We start from the raw sequence: 23,606 nt of genomic DNA, 5'->3' as shown, positions 1-23,606 counted from the left end.
TCCGGCGCACGTGTGTCCCGCGGCGCCCCCTCCCGCCGCCCCGCCGCCGGGCATGGACTCGGGCCGGGACTTCCTGACCCTGCACGGTAAGTGCCCGGCTGGCGCGCGGGGAGACCCTGCAGGGGCCGACCCCCCAGAAAGCCGTTCCCGGCCCTGAGCGGGGGACCCCCAGCTCCTTCGGCTGCCCTCCGCCCCGCCCCGGGCCCGCCCCTCGGCCCTTTTGTCGCATTGGGGAAATCTCGGCCCAGGACTCCCGGGGTGGGGCTGCTGGGCACGACCCTGGGCGTTTCCAGGCTTGTCCCCCAGATCCGGCCGGGGAGAAGGAGAGGGATGCGGGTCTGAAGACTTCCTTGAAGACTACCTCCTGGCACCCCCAGCCTCGGGGGCTCCCCCTTATTCTGATCACCGAAGGCTGGGCTCCATGGTCCAGTGCGCACAGAGTGGCCAAGGAGGGAAGGAACCAGCATCCACGAACGACCAAGTTCTCCCCGCCCTGTCCGGGCCGCCGGGAGAGGTTCTCCAAAGCCCTGGCGTGCCTGGACCGCGTCAGGCCGCGTGGGTGTGGCGGCGTGGGGGGATAGGGGGGTGGGGCGAGGAGGTGTGCAAGGTTGGCCAAGGTCAGGCTGTGCCGCGGTAACTGCCCAGCGCAGAAATCGTAGTCTGCGATGCCCAGTCTGGGAGGAGCAGCCCGATCCCCCCATCTGCGCACCCTCCTGGCCGGACAGAGCCAAGTACCAGCTCGAACTGCCTGCGGTTCCACCCTTTGTCCAGCCGAGCTCTGTCTCCTTGGACGAAACAGAGTCTGGGCCAGCTCCTTGCCCCATTGCTGTCCCTCCAGGAGAGAGCAGCTGTGGGCTCCCCACTGCAGGGCCTGGAGGTCTTCCAGCTGTACAGGACCCCCTACCTGGACCTGACATCTCTTTGCTCCAGCCTGGGAACTCACTCACTCTTAGGGGGGCCTTGCCCTTCTGTCCCCCAGATCATCTGCCGGCTCAGCACACCCTGCCCCTCTCACACCAATCACTGCTCCACCACATCTCCCTCTGTTTTCTAGTACCCTTGGGGTTGGAGACTTTAGGCCCACCACTTATCCATCGAAACCATACATGGAGATAATAGATGGGAAAGAGAAAGGCAGAGCCCTTCAGCTGTCCACCAGAGACCCCCTGGAATTCAGAGGGACGCAGATGTTCCTATCAGCCAGCCCCCAGTCTGTCTCGTGTTTCCCAGTTGGCCCAGACCTGGTCCCCATGGCCCAGAGAGACCTGCTCAGTGCCCAGAGCTGTTACCTTCATACCAATAGCCTGGGCTCCTCAAGGCAACCTCGTCCAGCTGGGTCATGGGATCCCTGCCCCTTCCAATGCTCCCTGTTCTCTCCTCAGGCCAGAGGTGTCCTTAATGCTCCTGTCAGACTGGCAGGAAGGGAGGCTGGGCAGGTCAGAGGACCACAGTGGAGACCTCTGCTTTCTCTCTCATCATCCTTTAGCTACTGCTGTTTACCCTGCAGACTGCTACCTCTTCCACGCCTGCCTTACACACAGACCCCCTAAAAACCTTCTGGTCACCTCTGGGATGGCTGCAGCCTCAGCTCCTGTTGGAATGAGCTCCATCCTCGGCCTCTGTGCCTTTGTCCAGTCTCTCTCCCTTGGCAGCCCTGGTATCTTCCCTGGAGAGGAAGCTGCGTGGAGGCTCAGACAGCACCTCCCAGTCCTGTGGCATGGACTTGGCCGCCCTGGCCCATCCTGTCTGAGACGTGCCTCCTGAATGCTGACTCTGTCCAGCCCTTCCTGCGGGGCTGGCATCAACACTGCAACCCCAAGCTCTTTCCCTGAAGGCCCTGCCACTTCTAGCTCATCACCCCAAATTACCTCCCTTAGTTTGCCTTTTGTTCCCCCTGCAAACCAGATGGGGAATCAAGAACCTGTCAAGGAGAATTGGTGGTGGGAGGGGGTGATCACTGTGCCCTGTGCTGTTCCAGGTTGTCTGCACTTCCTTTGGAGAGTCTGCACCCCTTTCATATTTCGGGTCCCACAGCACTGGACATATGCTGCAGGACCACACTATCTGGCTTGGGCAGTTGGGGGTCTGCTGCAGAAAGGTCCCCTCCATTGGCTGGGGGACTATGGGGCCCACTTAGATATGAGATGCCCCTTCTGTCCTTGCCCCACATGCATGCAGAGGCAGTGTGGTATACAGGCATGGATTCTGGAGGCAAACCACCCGAGGTCAAGTCTTGGCTTTTTCATCTCAGACAAATCCTTTGATTTCATTGTGCCTCAGTTTCCTCATCTGTAAAATGGAGGATAAGAACACTACTTACCTCACAGGGTTGTTGTGAGGATTGAATGAGGTAATACCTATAAGGCAATTAGAACAGTGCCTGGTACCCAGCAGGTGCTATGGTCCTGCAGGAGGCCCACCCCCCAAGTGACCATGCCCTGTGAGTTGCTGCTAGTTCTTTGGGAAATGAGGGGCCACCATAAGGTAGTCCTTAGCCAGGAAAAAATTAGACCAGAACTGGGCTCAAGAATCAAGGGGCTCCTTCTGGTGTCTCTGAAGCACTCAGACTGATGTTCCAGGGCCCTGGCCTCCATCTAACTCACTTCCTCTGCACTCTCCATTCTGGCCAGGCCTGCACTGGCTTCTCCAGCAGGTCCTCAGATGTGCCCGAAAGGACACTACCTCCCAGGGCCCTGCCCTCACTGAACACACCCACCTCCACTAATTTTTCCTACACCTGATCCCTCCTGCCCCACTGTAAGAACTGGCATTTGTAAAAGTGGAAGGCAGGCTGGAGGAGAGGCCTCATCTTGGCCCCAGGAGACCTGGGCTCCAGTCCTAGCTTTGCCTCTGCTTACACTGTGATACTGAGCAAGTCCCTTTGCCTCTCTGGGCCTGTTTTCTCATCCATGGGATTGCAATACCTATTTGTGAGTTAAAGATAAAGCACTAATGGGCACAGGAGCGCTAGGTTAGCTAAAAAGCCAGTACCCCCAAGAGATAATGGTTCCAGAGCCATCACAGCAGGTTGGGGTGGCCAGCCCCTTACCCACCTCAATTATGTTTCAAAGCTGTTTGTTCTTGGGATTCCAGGCCCACACTGCACAGACACACACTGATCTTAACTTTTTTGTGCCATAGTCTACTTTGGCAGTCAGGTGAAGCCTGTGGACCCCTTCTCAGGATCATATTTTTAAATGCATAAAATAAAATGCATAGGAATTCAAAGCAAGCAAATTATATTCAGATGTGATTCTAACCTTGGTCCTCCAGTGAAAAACCTTTGAATGTTTTCTTTAACACAGAAGTTCCCCTTATACTCTGCTCCCCTCCTTTCCAAATGAAGAACAACTTGTCTGTGCCCATATTTCAGCTCATCTACACTAACACACGTTCTCATGATTTATTCTCTGTGGTGTGACTTTAGGCAAGTCACTCTGCGGTTCAGTTTATTATTATTATTATTGCTGTGCTTGTCTGTGCTAATAACTGGCTCTGTCTGTGACTCACTGTCAATGCTGGTAACTGGAGCTGCAGGGAAGCCAGTGGAGGAACTTCAGAGGCAGAGAGTAAAAGAGAGGAGTGAATCAGGCCTCTGGGTGGCGTCCTGACCTTGGCACACAGTAGGGGCTTAATACATCATTGCTGGGTGAATGAAAGGGAAGTTGTAACTTCCATGAAAGGTCCCACTGTTCCCGAGCACACTGGCAGTACAGTTTTGTAGAAAGTTGCAATCGTTCTCATCTATTTATCAAAGCAAGCCTGCGTTAATAGACTCATTATAAGATCAGCATTTTTCCAAGAATTCCATGCGCATTCGGAACCTTGGAGATTATCCCACTCAGGTGGGGAAACTGAGAGAAGGAAACAGGCCTGCCTGAGGTTGACAAGTGAGGCAACAGCCAGCCGAGTCACAATGAATTCATTGAGAAATTGGGGTAAAATATTTGGCGGGCTCCGTTGTCTGGCCCAGGCTCCATCCCCGGCTCCGCCTGGCCCCGCCCCAGCCCGTCCTCCGGTGGAGTCTGCAGCCCAGGCGGCGGCGCTCTGGGACGCTCCTCCTCAGCTCAATCTCGCCCAGCCATCCGGTCTTCCACCAGGACCCCAGCTGATGTTTAGAATTCGTGGCTCAGGCTCCGTCCCCTGGTCGGACTCCGCCCCCACACCGCCTCCAAAGTCGAGGTTCCGCCCCTCTCCGCCCGAACACCGCCATCCCAGTGAGGGACCCTCCCCGGGTTCGCCGACGGGGCCCTGGCTCCGCCCCCGGCCGGCTTCCTGGATAAGGCTCTGGCTCCACGTCGCCTCCCAGACCCCGCTCCTCCCCCTCCCCACCTCTTTGGCTCTGGTTCCGCCCTCGATCTGCTTTCTGGGCTGTGTTTCGCCACTGATCTGCTTCCCGGGTTATGGATTTGTCCCACTCCGCCTCCGGGTCCTGGCTCCTCCTCCGGGGCGCCTCGCATCCTGGCTTCTGGCTCCTCCTCTCTCCGCCTATATTCTGCCGAGGCGTACTTCTCAGGTCATCGGTCCCGCCCCCCCGGGACTGGCCCCGCCTCCCAGAGTCTGGTTCCCTCCCTTTCAGCCTGGATGTCTCTCTCGCCCCGCCCCCAGGGCCGAGAACCCGTCCCTCTGGGCCCGGCCCCTCCTCCTGGGTTCTAGCTCCGCCCCTCCACGCTTGGACTCCGCCCCTGCTCACCGCCTTGGCTGACTTCTGGAGGCTGCTGCACTGTCCCGAGCCAAGCTTGGCGGGCGGCAGGGGCACTGCGGAGCGTCATGCAGTGCCTGGGGGTCCGGAGGCGGAGCCGCTCCAGAGACCTCTACCTGCAGGAGCAGAGCCTCAAAGTAGCGGCACTCAATGGGCAGAGGCTGGGTAAGGGATGCAGGGAGCACCCGAGATTTGCGGAAACTGGGAAGGCACCTGGGGCAGGACGCAGACTATTTGTTCCTGAGCTCTGGGTCCTGCCCTCGATCCTTCGATTGTTCTTGTTTAGTACTTCTGTGAGTGTGTGACCCAGGGGGCTGTGTTTGCAGGGGTGGCACGTGGGGTAAGTACTGGGGGATTGGTTAGCCCTTCTCATCTACCTCAGCCCCTCCAAAGCTCCTCGCCCCTTGCCACCCCTGACTCCTCCTGTTTATAAATTTACGAGGCACCACTGGATACGTGGCCCGGGGTGTAACTGGTATGACTGTGTAAGCCAATGAGATGATCTGTGAGATGGTGTGTGGTCCAGTGTGATGCTGTGTAAATATGCATGCCTGTATATGACAAGTGTGACAGTGGATGACCCGGTGTGACCCAGTGGTGATTCTGTCACTCGGGTGGTACTTGGAGCCACTGTGCAGCAATGATGGTATGTAATGCTGTGTAACCAAGTGTGTGACATTGTGGCACCAGTGTGACAGTGTGTGATGCAGTGTGATGCCGTGCACTCTGTATGACTGTGGGTGACAGATGTGACAGTGGGTGACCCAGGTGACTGAGTGATTCTTCATTCTGTGTTGTGGTGTGTGTGTTATGTGGATTTTCGGACGCTTCTCCTTGTGGCAGTGTGCCCCTGAGTGGTGGCTGCATAAGGTACTGTTTCCTAGCAATGACCCTGCAGGCAGGCTTCTGAGTCCTGACTCCACCATGTGACTTCCTTGAGCCTCGATTTCCTCATCTGTAAAATGAGAATAATGATAATATCTTCCTCATAGGGTTGTTGGAGGGATTACATACATGGCTAGGAGTAGTATCTTATTCAAATATTAACTATTACTATTATGGTAGATGCTATTATTATCTTTATGATGATGATGTTCTCGCAGTATGTTGTGTGACTGTGTGACTCCATGTGACAAGGTGTGTCACTGTGTGGCTCATTGTCTCTTCGAGGTTATGTGTGGCAGTGTATGACTAGATCTTTGTGTAGTTGTGTATTGCTGTGGGTCATCGGCCCAGTTTGTCTCCATTATGCATCACCCTAGGTACATGGGCCGGACTCCTGGCATCCCCCCTCAGCATCCTATTAGGACCTGCAGCACCCTCCGCACTCCTCCCCATGTGTGCGGCTAGCCTGGGCAGGTTGTTGAGGCTGCAGGGTCAACCCAGGGGCCCCTGAGCTCAGAGATCTCTCTGCACTGCCCTTCCACAGGCAGAGAAGGTACTCCAGCTGAGTGAGTGAGGCTGGGCGAGGGGTGCCCATAGACTTTCTGGGTGCTAAGGTAGGGTGGGTAGCCCAGAAGTCTCAGAAACAAAAGGGCCTCAAATGAGGCTCTGAGATGGAGGTGCTTGCCCAGGTTTCCCACTGGCCCCGAGGACGGTGGCTGTTATCAAGGCCCACCTTGGGACGGAGGTCCGCGTTCCGGAAGCCATGTCGGCAGCCAGGGGACTTATCTCTGCCTGACCGCAGACAGGGCCACAGCCTGGCTCCAGGACAGGATGAACATGTTATCTCCTCACGGTGTTTTCCAGAGCCAGAGGGTGGGGCTTACCTTGTACTTTCTGACCCCCTCCCCCCATTCCCATCTGTGCTGTCAGCAGTGGCTTGCCCTCCTGTGTGCCCAGTTTGGGGGTGGGGTGCAGGCAGAGGGTAAGGAGATGTCCCTCCCAGTTGCACCTCAGCCTCAGAAAGGACAATGGAATCCCCAGCAGAGGCTGAGGTGGCTCCTCTGGCAGCCTGGGGAAGAGGTCCCTTCCTCTTCCTGTGAGCCCCACAGACACAGCCAACAGTTTAGGATATCCCGCAGGAGTCCTCTTCTCCTCCACTGGGCGTCCCCTGGGGCTGAAGGGGAACTGCTCACACTAAGGTAGAAGGGTCTCCTGGAAGTGGTGGAGAGACTTGGGACAAAGGTAGGGGAATGACCTAGCGACAACTCCTCCGACACTGTTCTCACCCAGTGCTGAAGGGTGAACAGAGACACAGAGAGGAAGGCCGTTGCCTAAAGCCATAAGGCAGTGGGTGTTAGTACTAGGCTCTGTCCCCACTGGAGGCAGGAAACTGGGGAGGGATAGAGATGATGTGGGTGGCTGAGACCTGGGGAAGTGGTCCAGAAGGTTCTGTAGGTCCTGTGGGTATATGGGGTAGGCTGGCATGGATAAAGTGGGAGAGGCTATCAGGGGCTGGGGATCTGGGCTCAGAAAAGAAAAGCCTATAGGTCTAGGCACAGGGCCCTCAGACTGGACACACATGGTCCCTAATGGCACTACTTTGCTGGAGCAGAAGGATAAAGATTGCTGAAGCTACATGTTTAGTTTTAGTTTTGGTGACAGACGTGAGGTGAGATGGCCAACTGGCTGTGAACAGAGCTGGCTGCTGGACTGCAAGTGGTTAGGGTGATATATATATAAATACAGATATAGATACAGATATGGATATAGATGTATCTGTCTCTCTATTACATTGATGGGTCATTAAGGTGGGGGGGTCTCTCCTTGATCACAGTTGGTACAGGGTTTGCTTGAAGGTGAAGGCTCCTGGGAAGCCAGGTCTGGTGCCCCTTTGGTGCCTCCTGCTTGGGCCTGGTAGGACAAAGGGCATCGTATCTTTGGCAGCCCATGCCTCAGGCCAGCCTGGGTCTCTGAGAGCAGCAAGTGAGCTGGGCAGGAGGGGGCCAAGCAGCCAGGGTTCTGGTCTTTGCTGTGGGCTGAAAGGGCTGCCCTGTGCCTTAGGACTGCTGTACCCTGAGGGGTCCCAGACCCAGGACACTCAGAGATGGAGCAGGCAGGGAGGAGCAGGGGCATCCCAGCAGGCCAAACACAGGCCACAGTGGGCTCCTCTGTCTTGTCTGGGGGCGAGGATCAGAGACCCGCTCAAGCCAGTCCAAGTCAGGGGTAGGTGCAGTAGGGGTGAGGGTGGCAGGGATGGGCACAGGGTCCCACAGCAACCACAGTGTTGACACCAAGAACTACAACTGCTATTACATCAGGACCTCCCCAGATTCGTGCATCATCTCATTCAACCTTAGCACTTTCCTTTGAGGTAGATGCTATTTTTATCCTCAGTTTACAGACAGGAGAGCAGAGGCCCCGCAACATGAAGTCACTTGCCCAGGTCACACAGTTGGTCAGGAGGGGGACCTGAACCCAGGCACAGGTGATTCTGCAGCCCGTGGAGTTGGGGAGCTGCTGGGCTCGTGATGCTCTGGAGTCCATCTCCATCTGTTCTGCCCCTTTTCTTTCCTGCTCTGCCTGATCCTTTGGACCCAGCTTCCTTCAGGTCACTCTGCTCCCTAAGTGTGACCAGGAGGAGCCCACCTCCTTTTTCAGAGCCAGGCTGCTTCCTACGGGTCTTGTCCTCTAAGAACCATGTGATCTTGGATTAGCTGCCCTCCTTTTGTCCATTCAGCTGTGGGTGGCAGGTCACAGTGTATAAAGTGTGGCCTTGAGTGGGCAAGTGTCCTAAGGTTTGCATGGCTTCAGCTGGCAATCAGAGATGACGTCCTGGAGGAGGCAGGACAGGTTGGAGCATGGGTGAAGGAGGGAGAAGTAAACAGAGAGCTGAGGATGAGGCTGGTGAGAAGTGGGCTCTGAGAGGGTCCAGAGGTGGGCGTGGCCAGCGTGGGGCTGGGGGCAGCAGGGACCTGGAGGAGGTGGTATCTTACCAGCTCTGTCTCCTAGGCCTACAGGATGACAAGGACATACAGGCACTGCTAAAGGGCAGCCAGCTCCTGAAGGTGAAGTCCAGCTCATGGCGGAGGGAGCGCTTCTACAAGTTGCAGGAAGACTGCAAGACCATCTGGCAGGAGTCCCGCAAGGTCATGCGGACCGCAGAGTCCCAGATGTGTGAGTGCCCTGGAGCCATGGGTTAGGAGGCTATGTGCTTGGATGGGGAAACTGATGTTGGCTGGGATGGAGGTCAATCATGGACCAGGACCACAGATAGGGAAACTGAGGCCCATCCTGGTGGGGCATAGGTCAGTCATGTGATCAGGACCAGATGGGAAATCGAAGCTTTCCAGAGTCAGGGAGAGGAGTCAGTGAAATCACTGATAGGGAAACTGAGCTCTAGTCTGGGCCGGAGAGGGCAGTGGTGGACCAAGGACCACAGATGGAGATGCTCAAGACTTTCGGGGGTAGAGGTACATAACTACATAACTATAACCACAGAAGGGGAAAGCCAGGCTGAGAAGTAGGGAGGGAGCTGGACAGCGTTGTCTGAACTCACAGGTATCCGCTCAGTTGTGGGAGGGAGGGAGGTGAGCAGACTAGGACTCCAGGTGTGTGGAGGCCAAGAGCCAGGCCCAAAGTCCGGGGGCAGATAAGGCCCTTCCGGGTAGGAATGATCAGGATGTGAGGTGGGGCCACAGGAGGCAGCTCCTCCCTGGGGCTGAGCCATAGCAGGGATGTTGGGGTGGAGCAGGGCTGGGATACACAGAGGGAGGCCTTGGCTGGGCAGGCCTTACGAGTGTGGGTCGAGGGCTTTCCAGAAGCTTCAGAAAAGGTCCAGGAATTGAAGGCTTGTGCCTGCAAATGGAGAGTGCCCTCTCCAAGGCCTTAGAGAGAAAGCTCTGCTGACTGCTGCCCTTTAGCACAGGAATACCCTAAAAATTCTGTAAAATGGGAGGTTCACTCTGTCCCTTTACTTAGTGGGGAAAATGCTATCCAAAAGAACTTTCTGTGTCAATGAAAATGTTCTATATCTGTGCTGTGCGATACGGTAGCCACTAGCCACCTGTGGCCACTGAGCACTTGAAACGTAGCTACTGTGACTGAGGAACTGAGCTCTTAATTTTATTGAATTTTAACTGATTTATATTTATTTATTTTTTGGTGAGGAAGAGCAGCTCTGAGCTAACATCTATTGCCAATCTTCCTCTTTTTTTTTTTCACATGTGGGATGCTGACACAGCATGGCTTGATGAGCAGTGTGTAGGTCCATGCCTGGGATCTGAACCTGCAAACCCCAGGCTGCCAAAGCGGAGGGTGCGAACTTAACCACTACGCCACCGGGCTGGCCCCTTAACTACTCTATATTTAAATAGCCACATGTGGCTGGTGGCTGCTGTATTGGACAGTGCAGAGAGATCACTGCAGCTGGATTTCATACAGCCCCGACCCCTGGAAATCCCTCGCCCATTCACCTCCTCTTGGCTGTGGGGAGCAGGCAGGGTCAGCCCACTGGCAGGTCTGCGGGAAATTAAACCAGACACAGGTGACAAGCCCCAGGTAGGAGGGGGGCAGAAGGAAGGGGAGGGCCAGCCCACTGAGGGTGCCCCAGGAAGGGTCTGTCAGGCCTCAGGACACTGGACAGAAACCTGAGAAGGTATGGCCTGCTGGCCTGTGGCAGGGCCAGAGGTGAGGCAGGATGGGAGCAGGGTCGATGGGGAGAGCCGGGCTGGGGCCTTGGGGCTGTGGGCCATGGAAGGTTCCTGAGCGGGGCAGGGCAGGGTCGGAGAGGGTGGAGCCTGAAGTGCTCTCAGAAAGCCACCCTCAGAGCGTGTCTACCACGCAGCACAGGCGTGATCCAGACTTTGTCTCTGTCTGTGGCACCAGCCAGGCTCCTTCACAGAGCTCTGCCCTGATATGGGGTTTCCTGTTAGATGCTGGCGGGTGGCGGCACCGTGGGAACGGGGCATCATACACCCTGAGCCCTAGGGATCCCTGGGAGTGTATGGGCCAGCCAGTACATAGTGCCTGGCACTCGGTGGGCGCTGGGTGTGGGGGCAGACAGGAGTAGGAGACTCAGGCCTTTCCAGACCTGCGCTGGTGAGATGAGAACCTCGTACTGGGACGGCTGTGAGCACCAGGGCAGGAAGAGCATCCCAGGCAGTGTGAGCAAAGTACAGAGGCGAGAATGAGGAAGGGGCATGAGTGAGGGGCCTGCACCCTGACAGGAGGAGCTGTAGGGATGCCAGGTCTGGGGTCAGGTGCCAGGTGTGCTCAGGTGAAGACTGTGGGCAGAAGAGGCTCTCTTCCATGTCAGAGACACTGCGACAGGTCTTGGGCTGAGCATGCCTGTTGGCTGCTTCCCTTTTCTGGGCAAGTAAGACTGTTCTCAACTGCGCTCTACCCTCAGGGGAAACGGAGGCCAGGTGAGGGAGGAGTGGAGCAGCCCCCTACCCAGTTGTCTCTGCCTCTGCTCCCTAAGTCTCCCCTGATCCTGCCACCACTAGCCAACTAGTCTTTCCAGAGGCAGACAAGGTATTATCAGCAGAGAAGCCATCTGGACTTTCTCTCTGGTGCGGGTGGAGTGCTGGCCTGGGAGCTCCAGGCTCAAGCTTCCTGTTTTCACTCCCAGCTGGGGTCAGCTGCAGCTGGTGTGGGGCCTGGCGGGACACAGGAGGCTGTGGGCAGAGGGATTAAGCCGGGATCTCCCTGCCCCCTAGATGGCCCAGGGCTCACATATGTCCCACTCCTCAGAGCCCACTGCCCGGGCTGGGCACATGCCACACACATGTGGCCTGTAGTAGCTAGGAGGTCCCTGGGCACTCAGGGTAGGCACCAGGAGGGACAGGTGGGCTTCCAGCCAGAGCTTGTCTAGGACCCAGGATAGATGGATGTGGATGGCTCAAGATGGTGGTGGTGGGGGCAGGGGCAGAGTCTGGACCCTGATGTTGGGTGGCCCAGCATGAGCCTAGCTGGTGCAACTGGCTCCCAGCCAGGCCAGGGAGGGCACATTGGGAGTGAGGGACAGGCAGGCAGGGCCTTGCTGCCCCCTGAAGCTTGGAAGGCTGGACTGTGACAGGAGGGCCCTCCCCCTGACTCCCAAGGGCAGAATGATGTAATCTCTCAGACCCCAAGGGGCACCCTCCAGTCTGCCTCATGGGGCCCTGGAAGGCAGAGTCTTCCTGCACCCTCCTTGGTGAGGGGCTCCCTGAGGTCAGGACACATACTGACACACGCAGGGCAAGGCGCTGCCTACCCTCTGACACAAGCACTTCTCCTTCTGTCTCTGGCCCTCTGCCCCCAGACCCCAGGGCCAGGGCTGACTGAGGGTGGCTCCAGTCTCCTGAACAGTCAGGAGAGGGGCCTGGAGGCTCTCATGGCTGTCTGAGTGGAGGACGGGTCCAAAGTCAAGTATGATTGGGATGGTGTGTGGCCTCCTCTCTGTCACAGGCCCCAAGCTCCAGAATGGTCTCTCCCCATCTTTCTCTAAGAGCCCTGCCCTGCCCAGTCCTCTCCCAGGGGCCCTGCTCTCTCCTAGCACAGAAACAGCAGGTCTAGGGTCCCGGGTGCCCTTCCCCGCTAAAGTCAGTCCCTCTTGCTCTGTCACTCCCTGTGTGTTTCCACTCTGCCCACTACAGCTGTCTCTCTCAGTCCTTCTCCACCTCAGTCTGTCTTCCTTCCTCCTTTTAGTTCTGCCTTGTCTGTCCTCCTACTCCTCTCCTTTCTCTCCAGATCAAGGCCTGAGCTCCAGCCCCGGCTCTGTCTCTAAGCTGTGCCCCCTCCATTGTGGCCTTGGCAATGTCAGAAGCAGGGGCTGGCCTCATGCCTCTCTCTGTACCTCCATCCCTTTCTTGCAGTCTCCATCGAGGACATTCAGGAGGTGCGGATGGGGCACCGCACGGAGGGCCTGGAGAAGTTTGCCCATGATGTGCCCGAGGACCGCTGCTTCTCCATTGTCTTCAAGGACCAGCGCAACACCTTAGACCTCATTGCCCCATCGCCAACTGACGCCCAGCACTGGGTGCAGGGTCTGCACAAGATCATCCAGCACTCAGGCTCCATGGACCAGCAGCAGAAGCTGCGGCAGTATCCTTTTGGTGGCAGTGGGTCCTGGCCCAGCCTGTGGATACTGGCTGTGGTTGTCCCCAGGGCAACCTGGGTATGGAAGATACATAGCTTGGGCCATTATACCAAAATAGCACAGACTGGGGGTGCTTAAAGAAGAGAAATTAATTTTCTCACAGTTCTGGAGGTTGGAAGACCAAGATCAGGGTGTGGCATGGTTGGGTTCTGGGGGGAGCACCTTTCCTGGCTTGTTGACAGCTGCCTTCTCACTTTGTCCTCACATGACAGAAAGAGAGAGAGACAGGTCTCTGGTGTCTCTTCTTATAAGGGCACTAATTCCATCATGAGGGCGCCACCTCATGATCTCATGTAAACCTCCCAAGGCCACATCCCCAAATACCATCATATTGGGGGTTAGGGCCTCAACATATAAATTTTGGGGAAACACAATTCAGTCGATAGCAAAAGGGAAGCAGGGAATGTATTTGGAGCCTTCTTTGGTCTACTCTGATCCAAGGACCAGACAGCTCTGCAGCCCCCTGATGTCCCCTCTTCCCTCTTCTGTAACCAGCATGGACTTGGGAGGCTGAGGAGAGCAGCCTGCTTCAATGGGAGACCTAGTCTTGGACATTGTAATCATGTTTCCTAGAGTTACCTACATTTTTTCTTTCTGGGAATTTGGGAGGCCATGGTAACTCCTGTGCCATTCTTTGGGGAGTGATCAAGTTCTCCCAGGCTTGGTGTACAGCCAGCCTGCAGGCTTAAAACAAATTCACTTCAAAATCTAGGGTCAAAACAACACACCAGTCTATGATTCAAAGTGGTCAGCCTTCTCGTTCACAGGATTAGGGCAGAACCAGCTCCAGCTCTTGTTTTTTGCATGACAGCTTTATTGATATAATTCACATACCACATAATTCACTGACAAAGTGTACAAGTCAATGCTTTTTAGTATATTCACAGAGTTATGCAACCATCACCACAATTAATTTTAGAATATTTTATCACCCCAAAAAGAAACCCTATAACATTTGTCACTTCCCATTCCCCACAAACTCCCAGCCCTAGACAACCACTGATCTACTTTCTGTTTCTATACATTTGCCTTTTCTGGACATTTCATATAAATGGGATCATACAGTCTTATGTAACTGGCTTCTTTCACTTAGCATCATGTTTTTAAGAGTCATCCATGATGTAGCATGTATCAGTACTTCATTCCTTTCTTATTGCCTAATACTATTCCATTGTATGGTTATTCCACATTTTACTTATCCGTTCAACAGTTGATGGACATTTGTGTTTCCACTTTTGGGCTTTTGTGAATAATGCTGCTATGAACATTTGTGTATAAGTTTTTGTGTGGACATACGTTTTCATTTCTCTTGAGTATATACTAGAATTTCTGAGTCTTATAGTAACTCTATGTTTAACCTTTTGAGGAACTGCCAAACTGTTTTCCAAAGAGGAAATTTACATTCCCACCAGCAGTGTATGAGGGTTCCAATTTTTCACATTTTTGCTAATACTTATTATTATCTGTCTTTTTAATTATAGCCACCCTTGTGAGTTTGAAGTGCTATCTCATTTTGGGTTGGATTTGCATTTCCTTGATAGCTAATGATGTTGAGCATCTTTACACGTGTTTATTGGCCATTTGTATATCTTCTTTGGAGAACTATCTATTCAGATCCTTTCCCTATTTTTCGTTGTTGTTGTTAAGCTCTTTTTTTGTTTTTGATCTACTTATTTTAATTTTAATTTTTAATTGTGGTAATATACATAACATAGAATTTACCGTTTTAACCATTTTTAAAGTGTATATAGTTCAGTAGTATTAAGTACATTCACATTATCGTGCAACCAATCCCCAGAACTCTTTTTATCTTGTAAAACTGAAACTCTATACCCATTAAACAACTCATTCTGCCACCTCCACTCCCCTAGACCCAATCCCTGGCAACCACCATTCTACTTTCTGTCTCTGTGATTTTGACTACTCTAGGTACCTCATATAAGTGGAATCATACAGTATTTGTCTTTTTGCGACTGGCTTATTTCACTTAGTATAATTTCCTCAAGGTTCGTCCATATTGTAGCATATTGCAGGATTTCCTTCCTTTTTAAGTCTGAACAATATTCATTGTATGTATATACCACATATTGTTTATTCATTCATTCATTAATGGACACTTGGGTTGCTTCCACCTTTTGGCTATTGTGAATAATGCTGCTATGAACGTGAGTATACAAATATCTCTTTGAGTTCCTACTTTCAATTCTTTTGGGTATATACCTAGAAGTGGATCCTAGATCATATGGTAATTTTCTTTTCAACTTTTTGAGGAACAACCATACTGTTTTCCATAGCATCTGCATCATTTTACATTCCTACTAACAGTATGCAAGGTTCTAATTTCTCCACATCCTCACTTGCCTCCACTTGTTATTTTCTGTTTTGTTTTGGGTTTTTTTTGATAGGTATCTTATTGTGGTTTTGATTTGCATTTCTCTAATGATTAACGATGTTGAGCATTTTTTAATGTGCTTTTGTATATCTTCTCCGGAGATTTCTGTTCAGATCCCTGGCCCATTTTTAATTGGGTTATTTGTCTTTTTATTATTCAGTTGTATCTATATATTCTAGATAAAAGTCTCTTGTCAGATACATGTTTTGCAAATAGTTTCTCCCATTTTCTAGGTTCTTTTCTTTTTCTTGGTAGTATTCTTTGAAGCACAAAAGTTTTTAGTTTTGGTGAAGTCTAATTCATCTACTTTTTGCTTTTGTTGCTTGTGTTTTTTGGGTTAAAAAGTCTAAGAAGACTTTGCCTAACCCAAAGTCACAAACATTTACTCTTATATTTTCTTCTAAGAGTTCAATAGTTTTAGCTCTTACACTTAGGTCTTTGACCCATTTTCAGTTAGTTTTTGTGTTTGATGTGATGTGGGGTTCCAACTTCATTTTTTTGCATGTGGATATACAGTTGTTCCAGCATCATTTGTTCAAAAGACTATTCTTTTGTCCTTGAATTGTCTTTATACTCTTGTCAAAAATCAATTGACCCTAATATGAGGGTTAATTTTGTGACCCTTAATTCTATTTCATTTATCTATACGTCTATCCTTGCACCAGTACCATAACATTTTGGTTACTGTAACTTTGTAGTAAGTTGTTTTTTTTTTGTTTTGTTTTGTTTTTTTGTGAGGAAGATCGGCCCTGAGCTAACATCTGTACTCATCTTCCTCTATTTTGTATATGGGACGCCACCACAGCCTGGCTTGATGAGTGGTGTGCAGGTCTGCGCCCAGGATTTGAACCCACGAACTCCAGGCCACCAAAGTAGAGCATGAGAACCCAACCATTATGCCACTGGGCTGGCCCCTGTAGTAAGTTTTGAAATCACTAAGTGTGAGTCCTCCAAATTTGTTGTTTTTTTTCCAAGATTGTTTTGACTATTCTGGGTCCCTTGAATTTCCATTTGAATTTTCGGATCAGCTTGTCAGTTTCTGCAGAGAAGCCAGCATGATTGTGATAGGGATGTGTTGAATCTGTAGGTCAATTTCAACAATATCAAGTTTAACAATATCAAGTCTTCTTATGTGTAAATATGGGGTATCTTTCCATTTATTTAGATCTTCTTTAACTTCTTTAAATAATGTTTTGTGGTTTTCAGAGTGTAAGTTATACATTGAAAAAAAATTTATTCCAAAGTATTTTTATTCATTTTGATGCTATTATATGGATTTATTATTATTATTATTTTGTGAGGAAGATCAGCCCTAAGCTAACATCCATGCTAATCCTCCTCTTTTTGCTGAGGAAGACCGGCTCTGAGCTAACATCTATTGCCAATCCTCTTGCTTTCCCCCCCCACCCCCCAAAGCCCCAGTAGATAGTTGTATGTCATAGTTGCACATCCTTCTAGTTGCTGTATGTGGGACGCGGCCTCAGCATAGCCGGAGAAGCAGTGCGTCGGTGCGCGCCTGGGATCCAAACCCAGGCCGCCAGTAGCGGAGCGCGTGCACTTAACCACTAAGCCACGGGGCCGGCCCTGGAATTATTTTCTTAATTTCATTTTCTGAGTATTCATTGCTAGTGTATATCCAGCTTCTTTGGGGGACACATTTTGAGCCCTGTTAGGTTCCTATACTGTGGTCTTTCTAGCCTTTCAAAGACTAAGTGCTTTTCTCAAGGCTGTGTCTGCCTGATTTTGAGCTTTTTTAAAAGCCCAATTCTGTGGCACTCTTATCATAGTCACTCCTTTTGCACAGGCTTCTCCCTGGACAATCTTGTGCCCTCTGCAGGGTCCTGCTTCCCTGACCCCATCCTGAGATCATAATGCCATCCCAGCCTGCTGGTTAGCAATCGGCACAGGGACCTCATCCTTGGCTGCACCACTCTCAAGTGGATTTTTTTTACCTGGCATTCTGCCATAATTATTTTTTTCATATAAATATATACATATATTTACATAAAACATATAAATAAAATTTGGGAAATATGCATATATTAGAATGAAGTTCTAAAGGCCCACAAACCCACCTCCTCCAGGAACTGCCAATATTTGGGTTCTCCCCCAAATCTTTTTTTCTGCATTTCAATTTGCCTAATGATGCATTTGCCCAAAATAGTAGAGATCATACATTTGTATCCATTCTCTGTGTAACATTATGTCATAATTATTTCCCTGTTAGTATAGTCTCTATAAACAGCTTTATTGACTGTAATATTCCACTGAGTGGATGCACTATAAATTAGTGATCCATTCCTCTAGTATTGAACATTTATTTTTTGTCTTTCACTACTGTAAATAACATTGCAAAGAACTATGTTCATAAAGCCTTTCAGTATTTAGGAGTATTTCCTGACCAATAAATTCCTAGAAGTGGAGTTACTGAGTCAAATGATATAAGAGTTCAAAGCTTTAACTATCCCTACATCACTTTCCTAAAGCTTGTACCACTTTACTTTGCCCAAGTGATGGATGAGAGTGTCCATTTCACCTCACCCTTACCTGCACTGGGTAATATACTTTTAAACTGCTAATTTTATAGTTTAAGAAATTGCATCTCATTTTCAAATTTTAATATCTTTGATTACTAGTCATGTTTGCAAAAGGTCAATTTATATCCCTTCCACATGTAGTTATTAAGGTCATCATACTGTTTTCTTTTTAAATAATTCTTCAAAGCCTTTGCTGCAAATGCTTCCTCCAGTCTGTCAGATGGACGACTTTATTTTTTCATTTGGTTCTCAGAATTTTATAATTTTATTTATTTATTTTCTTTTCCCCCAAAGCCCCAGTAGATAGCTGTATGTCATAGTTGCACATCCTTCTAGTTGCTGTATGTGGGACGCGGCCCCAGCGTGGCCGGAGAAGTGGTGCGTCGGTGCGCGCCCGGGATCTGAACCCGGCCCGCCAGCAGCGGAGCACACGCACTTAACCGCTAAGCCACAGGGCCGGCCTAGTTCTCAGAATTTTAAAAAGTTAATATGGTATCATTTATGTTGTTGTTTCCTTTGTGATTTCTTCTAAAAACCTCCTGTCATTTTTTAAGTGTGTCCATGAGCTCTCGTTGTCTTTATTCTGAGTTAGTTCTCTATTTTCCGTGGAATGGGGAGCTCCTCCTTCTCTAGTTCTCAAGGTCAAGGCTGAGGGGAGAGAGGCCAGAGGTAAGGGAGAGAAGGGGGCCTAAGTGCCCCAGTTGTGACAACGTGATCCAGGCTTTGTTTTTGCATGTCCCCACCTTCTGATCAGTGGCTTGAAATCTGCTGATTCCTATAAAATAAGCCTCAAGTGCTTTAGTCACGTTGGCTAACAATTACACATTGAAAACCAGAAGGACATACGTTGCAATGTTAACAGTAGTTATCCCTGGGTGGTAGGACTATGGGGGATTTGTTTGTTTACTTTTCTGCATTTTCTAAATTATCTATAATGAACCCTTTTCTAGTGAGACAAGAAATGTCTTTCAAAATTTGAAAGGGTTCAAAGCCAGCAAATAGGAAAAAACCCCCTTAATAGGATGTAACATTTCCTCCAAAGAGGCCACCAGCTCTTGTCCCTGGAATGCAGATGTGCAGTAAGTCAGGCCCGCAGGGAGCTGTGGATACACGTAGTCTTGGTCCACATGGGCCCAGGAGTTAACCTTGGGCTTGAACCACGGCTCTGGCTGGGACCTCGGGGGTACCAGGGCTCCTGGGCTTTCCTTACTTCTTGCCCAGCTGGATCCACTCTTGCTTGCGAAAAGCTGACAAAAACAAGGACAACAAGATGAGCTTCAAAGAGCTGCAGAACTTCCTGAAAGAGCTCAACATGCAGGTGGACGACAGCTATGCCCGGAAGATCTTCAGGGTGAGGCAGGAAGTGAGGGCTGGGTCTGCGCGGCACTAGGTCCTTGGCCTGCTCTGAGCCTTGCCCACCTGGCTGTCCTGGCTTTGCAGGAATGTGACCGCTCCCAGACGGACTCCCTGGAGGATGAAGAGATTGAGACCTTCTACAAGATGCTGACCCAGCGGGAAGAGATTGACCACACCTTCGCCGAGGCTGCGGGCTCCAGGGAGACCCTGTCAGTGGATCAGTTGGTGACATTCCTGCAGCACCAGCAGCGGGAGGAGGCGGCGGGGCCTGCACTGGCCCTCTCCCTCATTGAGCGCTACGAGCCCAGTGAGACTGGTGAGGGCCTGGCCAGGGCCTGTGACCTACAGTCCCAGGGCCCCACTAGGCTGGGAGACCCTGGGAGACTGCAGCCCGAAAGTAGGGAGCTGGAGGGAAGGGGGGGCACCTCAGAGCCGTGGTCAGTGTTTGCCTGTCCCGTGACAGCAGGCAGATGGGAGACAGGGCTCCAGCATCACTACCCCTCTCTTGGTTCCTCCTGCAGGGGGTTTTGAGGACACCTCCTCCAGGAAATAGAGAGAGAGAGGAGGCTGGAGAAGCAGATGCTTTTCCATCTTCTTTATTTGTGCCCATCCCGGGCTCAGCTTTGGGACGTAAGACGGGGCCCTGTTCTGGAACGGGCTCCAGTGTGGAGGCACAGAGAAGGATGCGATGAGGCCCTGCCATCAAGGGGCCTCACAGTGTGGGGACAGAGGAGGAGGTGACAGGGACGCGCCCTGGGGTAGTCAAAGTCTGGTAAGGAGACTCAAACTTACCCCCTTGTGAGAGCTGTCAAGGACCAGCTCAGGACAGGGAGGCAGGGGGAGTGGAGGCTCCTCCTCCCAGAGCGGTGGCGCAGTGAAGGTCCCCTGGAGGTGGCTGGCTGGCTGAGGGCTCTGACTGGCACCGACCTCCCCCTCCCAGCCAAGGCGCAGCGGCAGATGACCAAGGACGGCTTCCTCATGTACCTGCTCTCGGCCGACGGCAGCGCCTTCAGCCTGGCGCACCGGCGGGTCTACCAGGACATGGGCCACCCGCTCAGCCACTACCTGGTGTCCTCCTCACACAACACCTACCTGCTGGAAGACCAGCTCACCGGGCCCAGCAGCACCGAGGCCTACATTCGGTGGGGCCCTAGGCCGGGTCAGGGGGGCGTCTGGGGGCGGGGCTTCTGGGGGCGGGGCTCCGGGCAGGCCGGGGCGGGACCCCAGGGGCCTAGCCACCACCCCTACCCGCAGGGCGCTATGCAAAGGCTGCCGCTGCCTGGAGCTCGACTGCTGGGACGGGCCCAACCTCGAGCCGGTCATCTACCATGGCTACACTTTCACCTCCAAGATCCTCTTCTGCGACGTGCTCAGGGCCATCCGGGACTACGCCTTCAAGGTGGGCGCACCCCTGGTGGGGAGAGGAGGAGGCTGCTAGGGGCGTCCAACTCCTCCTAACCTGCCCTTGGGCCTCCAGGCGTCCCCCTACCCCGTCATCCTGTCCCTGGAGAATCACTGCAGCCTCCAGCAGCAGCGGGTGATGGCGCAACACCTGCGCACCATCCTGGGCTCCATGCTGTTGGACCGGCCGCTCGACGGGGTCACCACCAGCCTGCCTTCCCCTGAGGTGTGCGGTGGGGATGGGGGTGTCCAGAGGAGAGGGCAGGTGGACGGGCTGGGAGGCCAGCTTGGTCTTGACCAGCTGCCCCTCCATCCTTAGCAACTGAAGGGGAAGATCTTGCTGAAGGGGAAGAAGCTTGGGGGGCTCCTGCCCCCCGGAGGAGAAGGCGGCCCTGAGGCCACTGTGTCAGACGAGGATGAGGCTGCGGAGATAGAGGATGAGGCAGTGAGGAGCCGAGTGCAGCACAAGCCCAAGGTTCAAGGGGGAGCAGTGGGGGGGGGCAGCCCTGGGGCCCCCCCATCATCATCATCCCGCATCACCTCGTGGGATATTGGCTGTATCTCAGTTCTCTGTGGCTGCCACTCAGACCCTCTGCCCCCCTCTCTCTGTCTGTCTCCCTATCTCTGTCTCTCTGTGTCTGGGTTTCTGGCTCTCTCAGTGCCTACCTCCCCCAACCTCTGACTCTAACTCGGGCCTCCCCATGGCCCCCAGGAGGACAAGCTCAGGCTAGTGAAGGAGCTCTCCGATATGGTCATTTACTGCAAAAGCGTCCACTTTGCGGGCTTCTCCAACCCTGGCACCCCAGGGCAGGCTTTCTATGAGATGGCGTCCTTCTCTGAGAACCGCGCCCTCCGACTGCTCCAAGAGTCAGGTGAGCTGATCGGCACCCTGAGGGTGCTGTCTGTCTGTCTGACCATCTGGGCTGGCCAGGGCCAGGCCTGGCTCCCACCACCCAGCGTTGGGACTCCCTGCTGTTACCAGACAGAGCTGGTGGGGAGGGGCTTGGGGTCTCCAGGAGGCCACCACATCTGACCAACTCACACCCCCCTCAGGAAACAGCTTTGTCCGCCACAACGTGGGTCACCTGAGCAGGATCTACCCAGCTGGGTGGAGAACGGACTCTTCCAACTACAGCCCCGTGGAGATGTGGAATGGGGGCTGCCAGATCGGTATGGGTTGGCTGGGGCTGGGAGGAGGCCTGGATGAAGGTTTCAGTCCAGAGGGCCAGGGGCCAGGAGCCTATGGGAACCCAAGCAGGGCTAGACACAGAGATTTATGGGCTCAGGAGCTGGTAATCTCAGTTTGGAAATATCCCCCCACTAGCAAGTCACAATTCTGAAACCCCATTATTAGCATACTAGTCCTTTGAATTCTGGCACCAGAAATGGAACTTGAGGTTGGTGTGTTGGGTCAGTTAGGGTGGCAGGAGGGCAGTAGGCATTGGAGTGATCCTGGACCCTGCTTCTACCTCCCCGTGTGACTCTAGGCCTCAGTATACCCTGAGCAGGCTGGGCTCTAAGGCCCCCGAGGCCAGCCCACAGCCTGTGACTGCTCTGTCCTGCCTGTAGTGGCCCTGAACTTCCAGACACCTGGGCCAGAGATGGACGTGTACCAGGGCCGCTTCCAGGACAACGGGGCCTGTGGGTATGTACTGAAGCCTGCCTTCCTGCGAGACCTCAACTCCACCTTCAACTCACGTTCCCTGGCTCAGGGGCCCTGGTGGACTCGGAAGAGGCTCAATGTCAGGGTATGGCTAGCCACAGGAGGGACAGGTACCCATGGGCCTCCCTTCCCCCTCACTACCATTCCTGAACCCTTAATTGTCCCCTACTTTTCCTCAGGTCATCTCAGGGCAGCAGTTGCCAAAAGTCAACAAGAATAAGAATTCGATTGTGGACCCCAAGGTGACAGTGGAGATCCACGGTGTGGGCCGAGACATGGCCAGCCGCCAGACCGCTGTAGTCACCAATAACGGTACGTGCTGGGCCTTGGCTGGGCCCAGCTACTGGAGCTGGTGTCCATGCTGTTGACATGGTGCCTGTACCTGTAGGTTTCAACCCGTGGTGGGACACGGAGTTTGAGTTTGAGGTGGTTGTGCCTGAGCTTGCCCTTGTGCGCTTCGTGGTGGAGGATTATGATGCATCCTCCAAGAATGACTTCATTGGCCAGAGCACCATCCCTCTGAGCAGTCTCAAGCAGGGTAAGAGTTTGTCAAGGGGAGGGCCCAAGGTGGGGGAGGCAGGGCCTGGCATCTCTTGGGCTGGGTCCGGCTGTCCCTTGAAGCATCCTCCCTGAGTGACCGGAACTCTTCCTTTGTGCCTGCCAGGATACCGCCACGTCCGCCTCTTGTCCAAGAATGGAGACCAGCACCCATCTGCCACCCTCTTTGTGAAGGTGTCCCTCCAGGACTAGGCTTGGGTGGTCTGGTGGGATCTGCCCCAAGTGGGCCAGGCCCTCAGTCCACGTCTAGGGGCAGGGCAGGTATGGCTCTCCCAGCCTCTCCCTCAGAGCTAGAGGTGCCACCCTGCCTTCAGCTCTAACGTCTTGTCTGTGCTGCTGCCCCTTTGGGGTCCCAGGAGCCGGTCCAGTCCCTGGAGCTGTCCTCAATTCCGTCAGGAACAACACTGAAACCCTCTCCGCCCTCTGGCCAGCCCTAGATTGAGGGTGTTTTTTTGTTTTTTGTTTTTGAGGAAGCTTGGCCTTGTGCTAACATCTCTTGCCAAACTTCCTCTTTTTCTTTTTTCTCTCCAAAGCTCCAGTGCATAGTTGTGTATCACAGTTGTAGAGTTACAGCTCTTCTATATGAGACGCCACGTCAGCATGGCTTGATGAGCAGTCAGTAGGTCCGTGCCCAGGATCCGAACCCTAGGCCACCAAAGTGGAATGCGCGAACTTAACTGCTATGCCACCGGGCTGGCCCCTAGGTTGAGGGTTTTTATAAAAACCTTAAGATTAAGTCCTGTGGTCTCTTTACTTGGACACCAGAAAATCCCTGTAAAGCGTGTGTGTGTGTGTGTGTGTGTGTGTGTGTGTGTGTGTGTGTGTTCCGGAGCACTGGAGCCACAGCACCTCACTCTCCACCTATCCCATACTCACACTAGAGTGAGGGGGTGGTCCATCCCCCTGGGCAGGAGGGATCAGCAAGAAACAAACCCCTCCATGGGAGACAGTACAGAGCTCAGTCCTTCTCTGGA

At 52.9% G+C, this 23,606-nt stretch overlaps 1 protein-coding gene across 2 annotated transcripts; it reads left to right on the top strand.

Moving 5' to 3' along the window:
* On the top strand, window positions 1-23,368 carry PLCD1 (phospholipase C delta 1). Of its 2 annotated transcripts, none has more exons than XM_058555075.1 (15): window positions 1-86; window positions 8,597-8,761; window positions 12,442-12,670; window positions 18,876-19,005; window positions 19,095-19,326; window positions 19,951-20,152; window positions 20,265-20,409; window positions 20,488-20,637; window positions 20,731-20,886; window positions 21,124-21,283; window positions 21,465-21,581; window positions 21,981-22,159; window positions 22,254-22,386; window positions 22,463-22,612; window positions 22,739-23,368. In XM_058555075.1, the coding sequence occupies exons 1-15, from the start codon at window positions 53-55 to the stop codon at window positions 22,822-22,824; spliced, it is 2,268 nt and encodes a 755-aa protein (XP_058411058.1). In that variant the 5' UTR covers window positions 1-52; the 3' UTR covers window positions 22,825-23,368. The 2 variants fall into 2 exon arrangements, with proteins under 2 accessions (XP_058411058.1, XP_058411054.1); XM_058555071.1 differs by lacking the exon at window positions 1-86 and adding an exon at window positions 4,647-4,867.
* Window positions 23,369-23,606: the final 238 nt, after the last annotated feature.

Source organism: Diceros bicornis, chromosome 2 (assembly GCF_020826845.1).
Source record: "Diceros bicornis minor isolate mBicDic1 chromosome 2, mDicBic1.mat.cur, whole genome shotgun sequence".
Lineage (NCBI taxonomy): Eukaryota > Metazoa > Chordata > Mammalia > Perissodactyla > Rhinocerotidae > Diceros > Diceros bicornis.
The sequence above is the reverse complement of the archived record's forward strand: the minus strand, read 5'-3'. Positions and strand labels throughout refer to the sequence as shown.

Excerpts from the sequence above, each read along its gene's own strand:
- PLCD1 (XM_058555071.1), top strand. The coding sequence starts at position 4,771 with ATGCAGTGCCTGGGGGTCCGGAGGCGGAGCCGCTCCAGAGACCTCTAC. Across the intron at positions 8,762-12,441 it reads GACCGCAGAGTCCCAGATGT|TCTCCATCGAGGACATTCAG; the intron begins GTGAGTGCCCTG and ends CCTTTCTTGCAG. Across the intron at positions 20,410-20,487 it reads TCCGGGACTACGCCTTCAAG|GCGTCCCCCTACCCCGTCAT; the intron begins GTGGGCGCACCC and ends TTGGGCCTCCAG.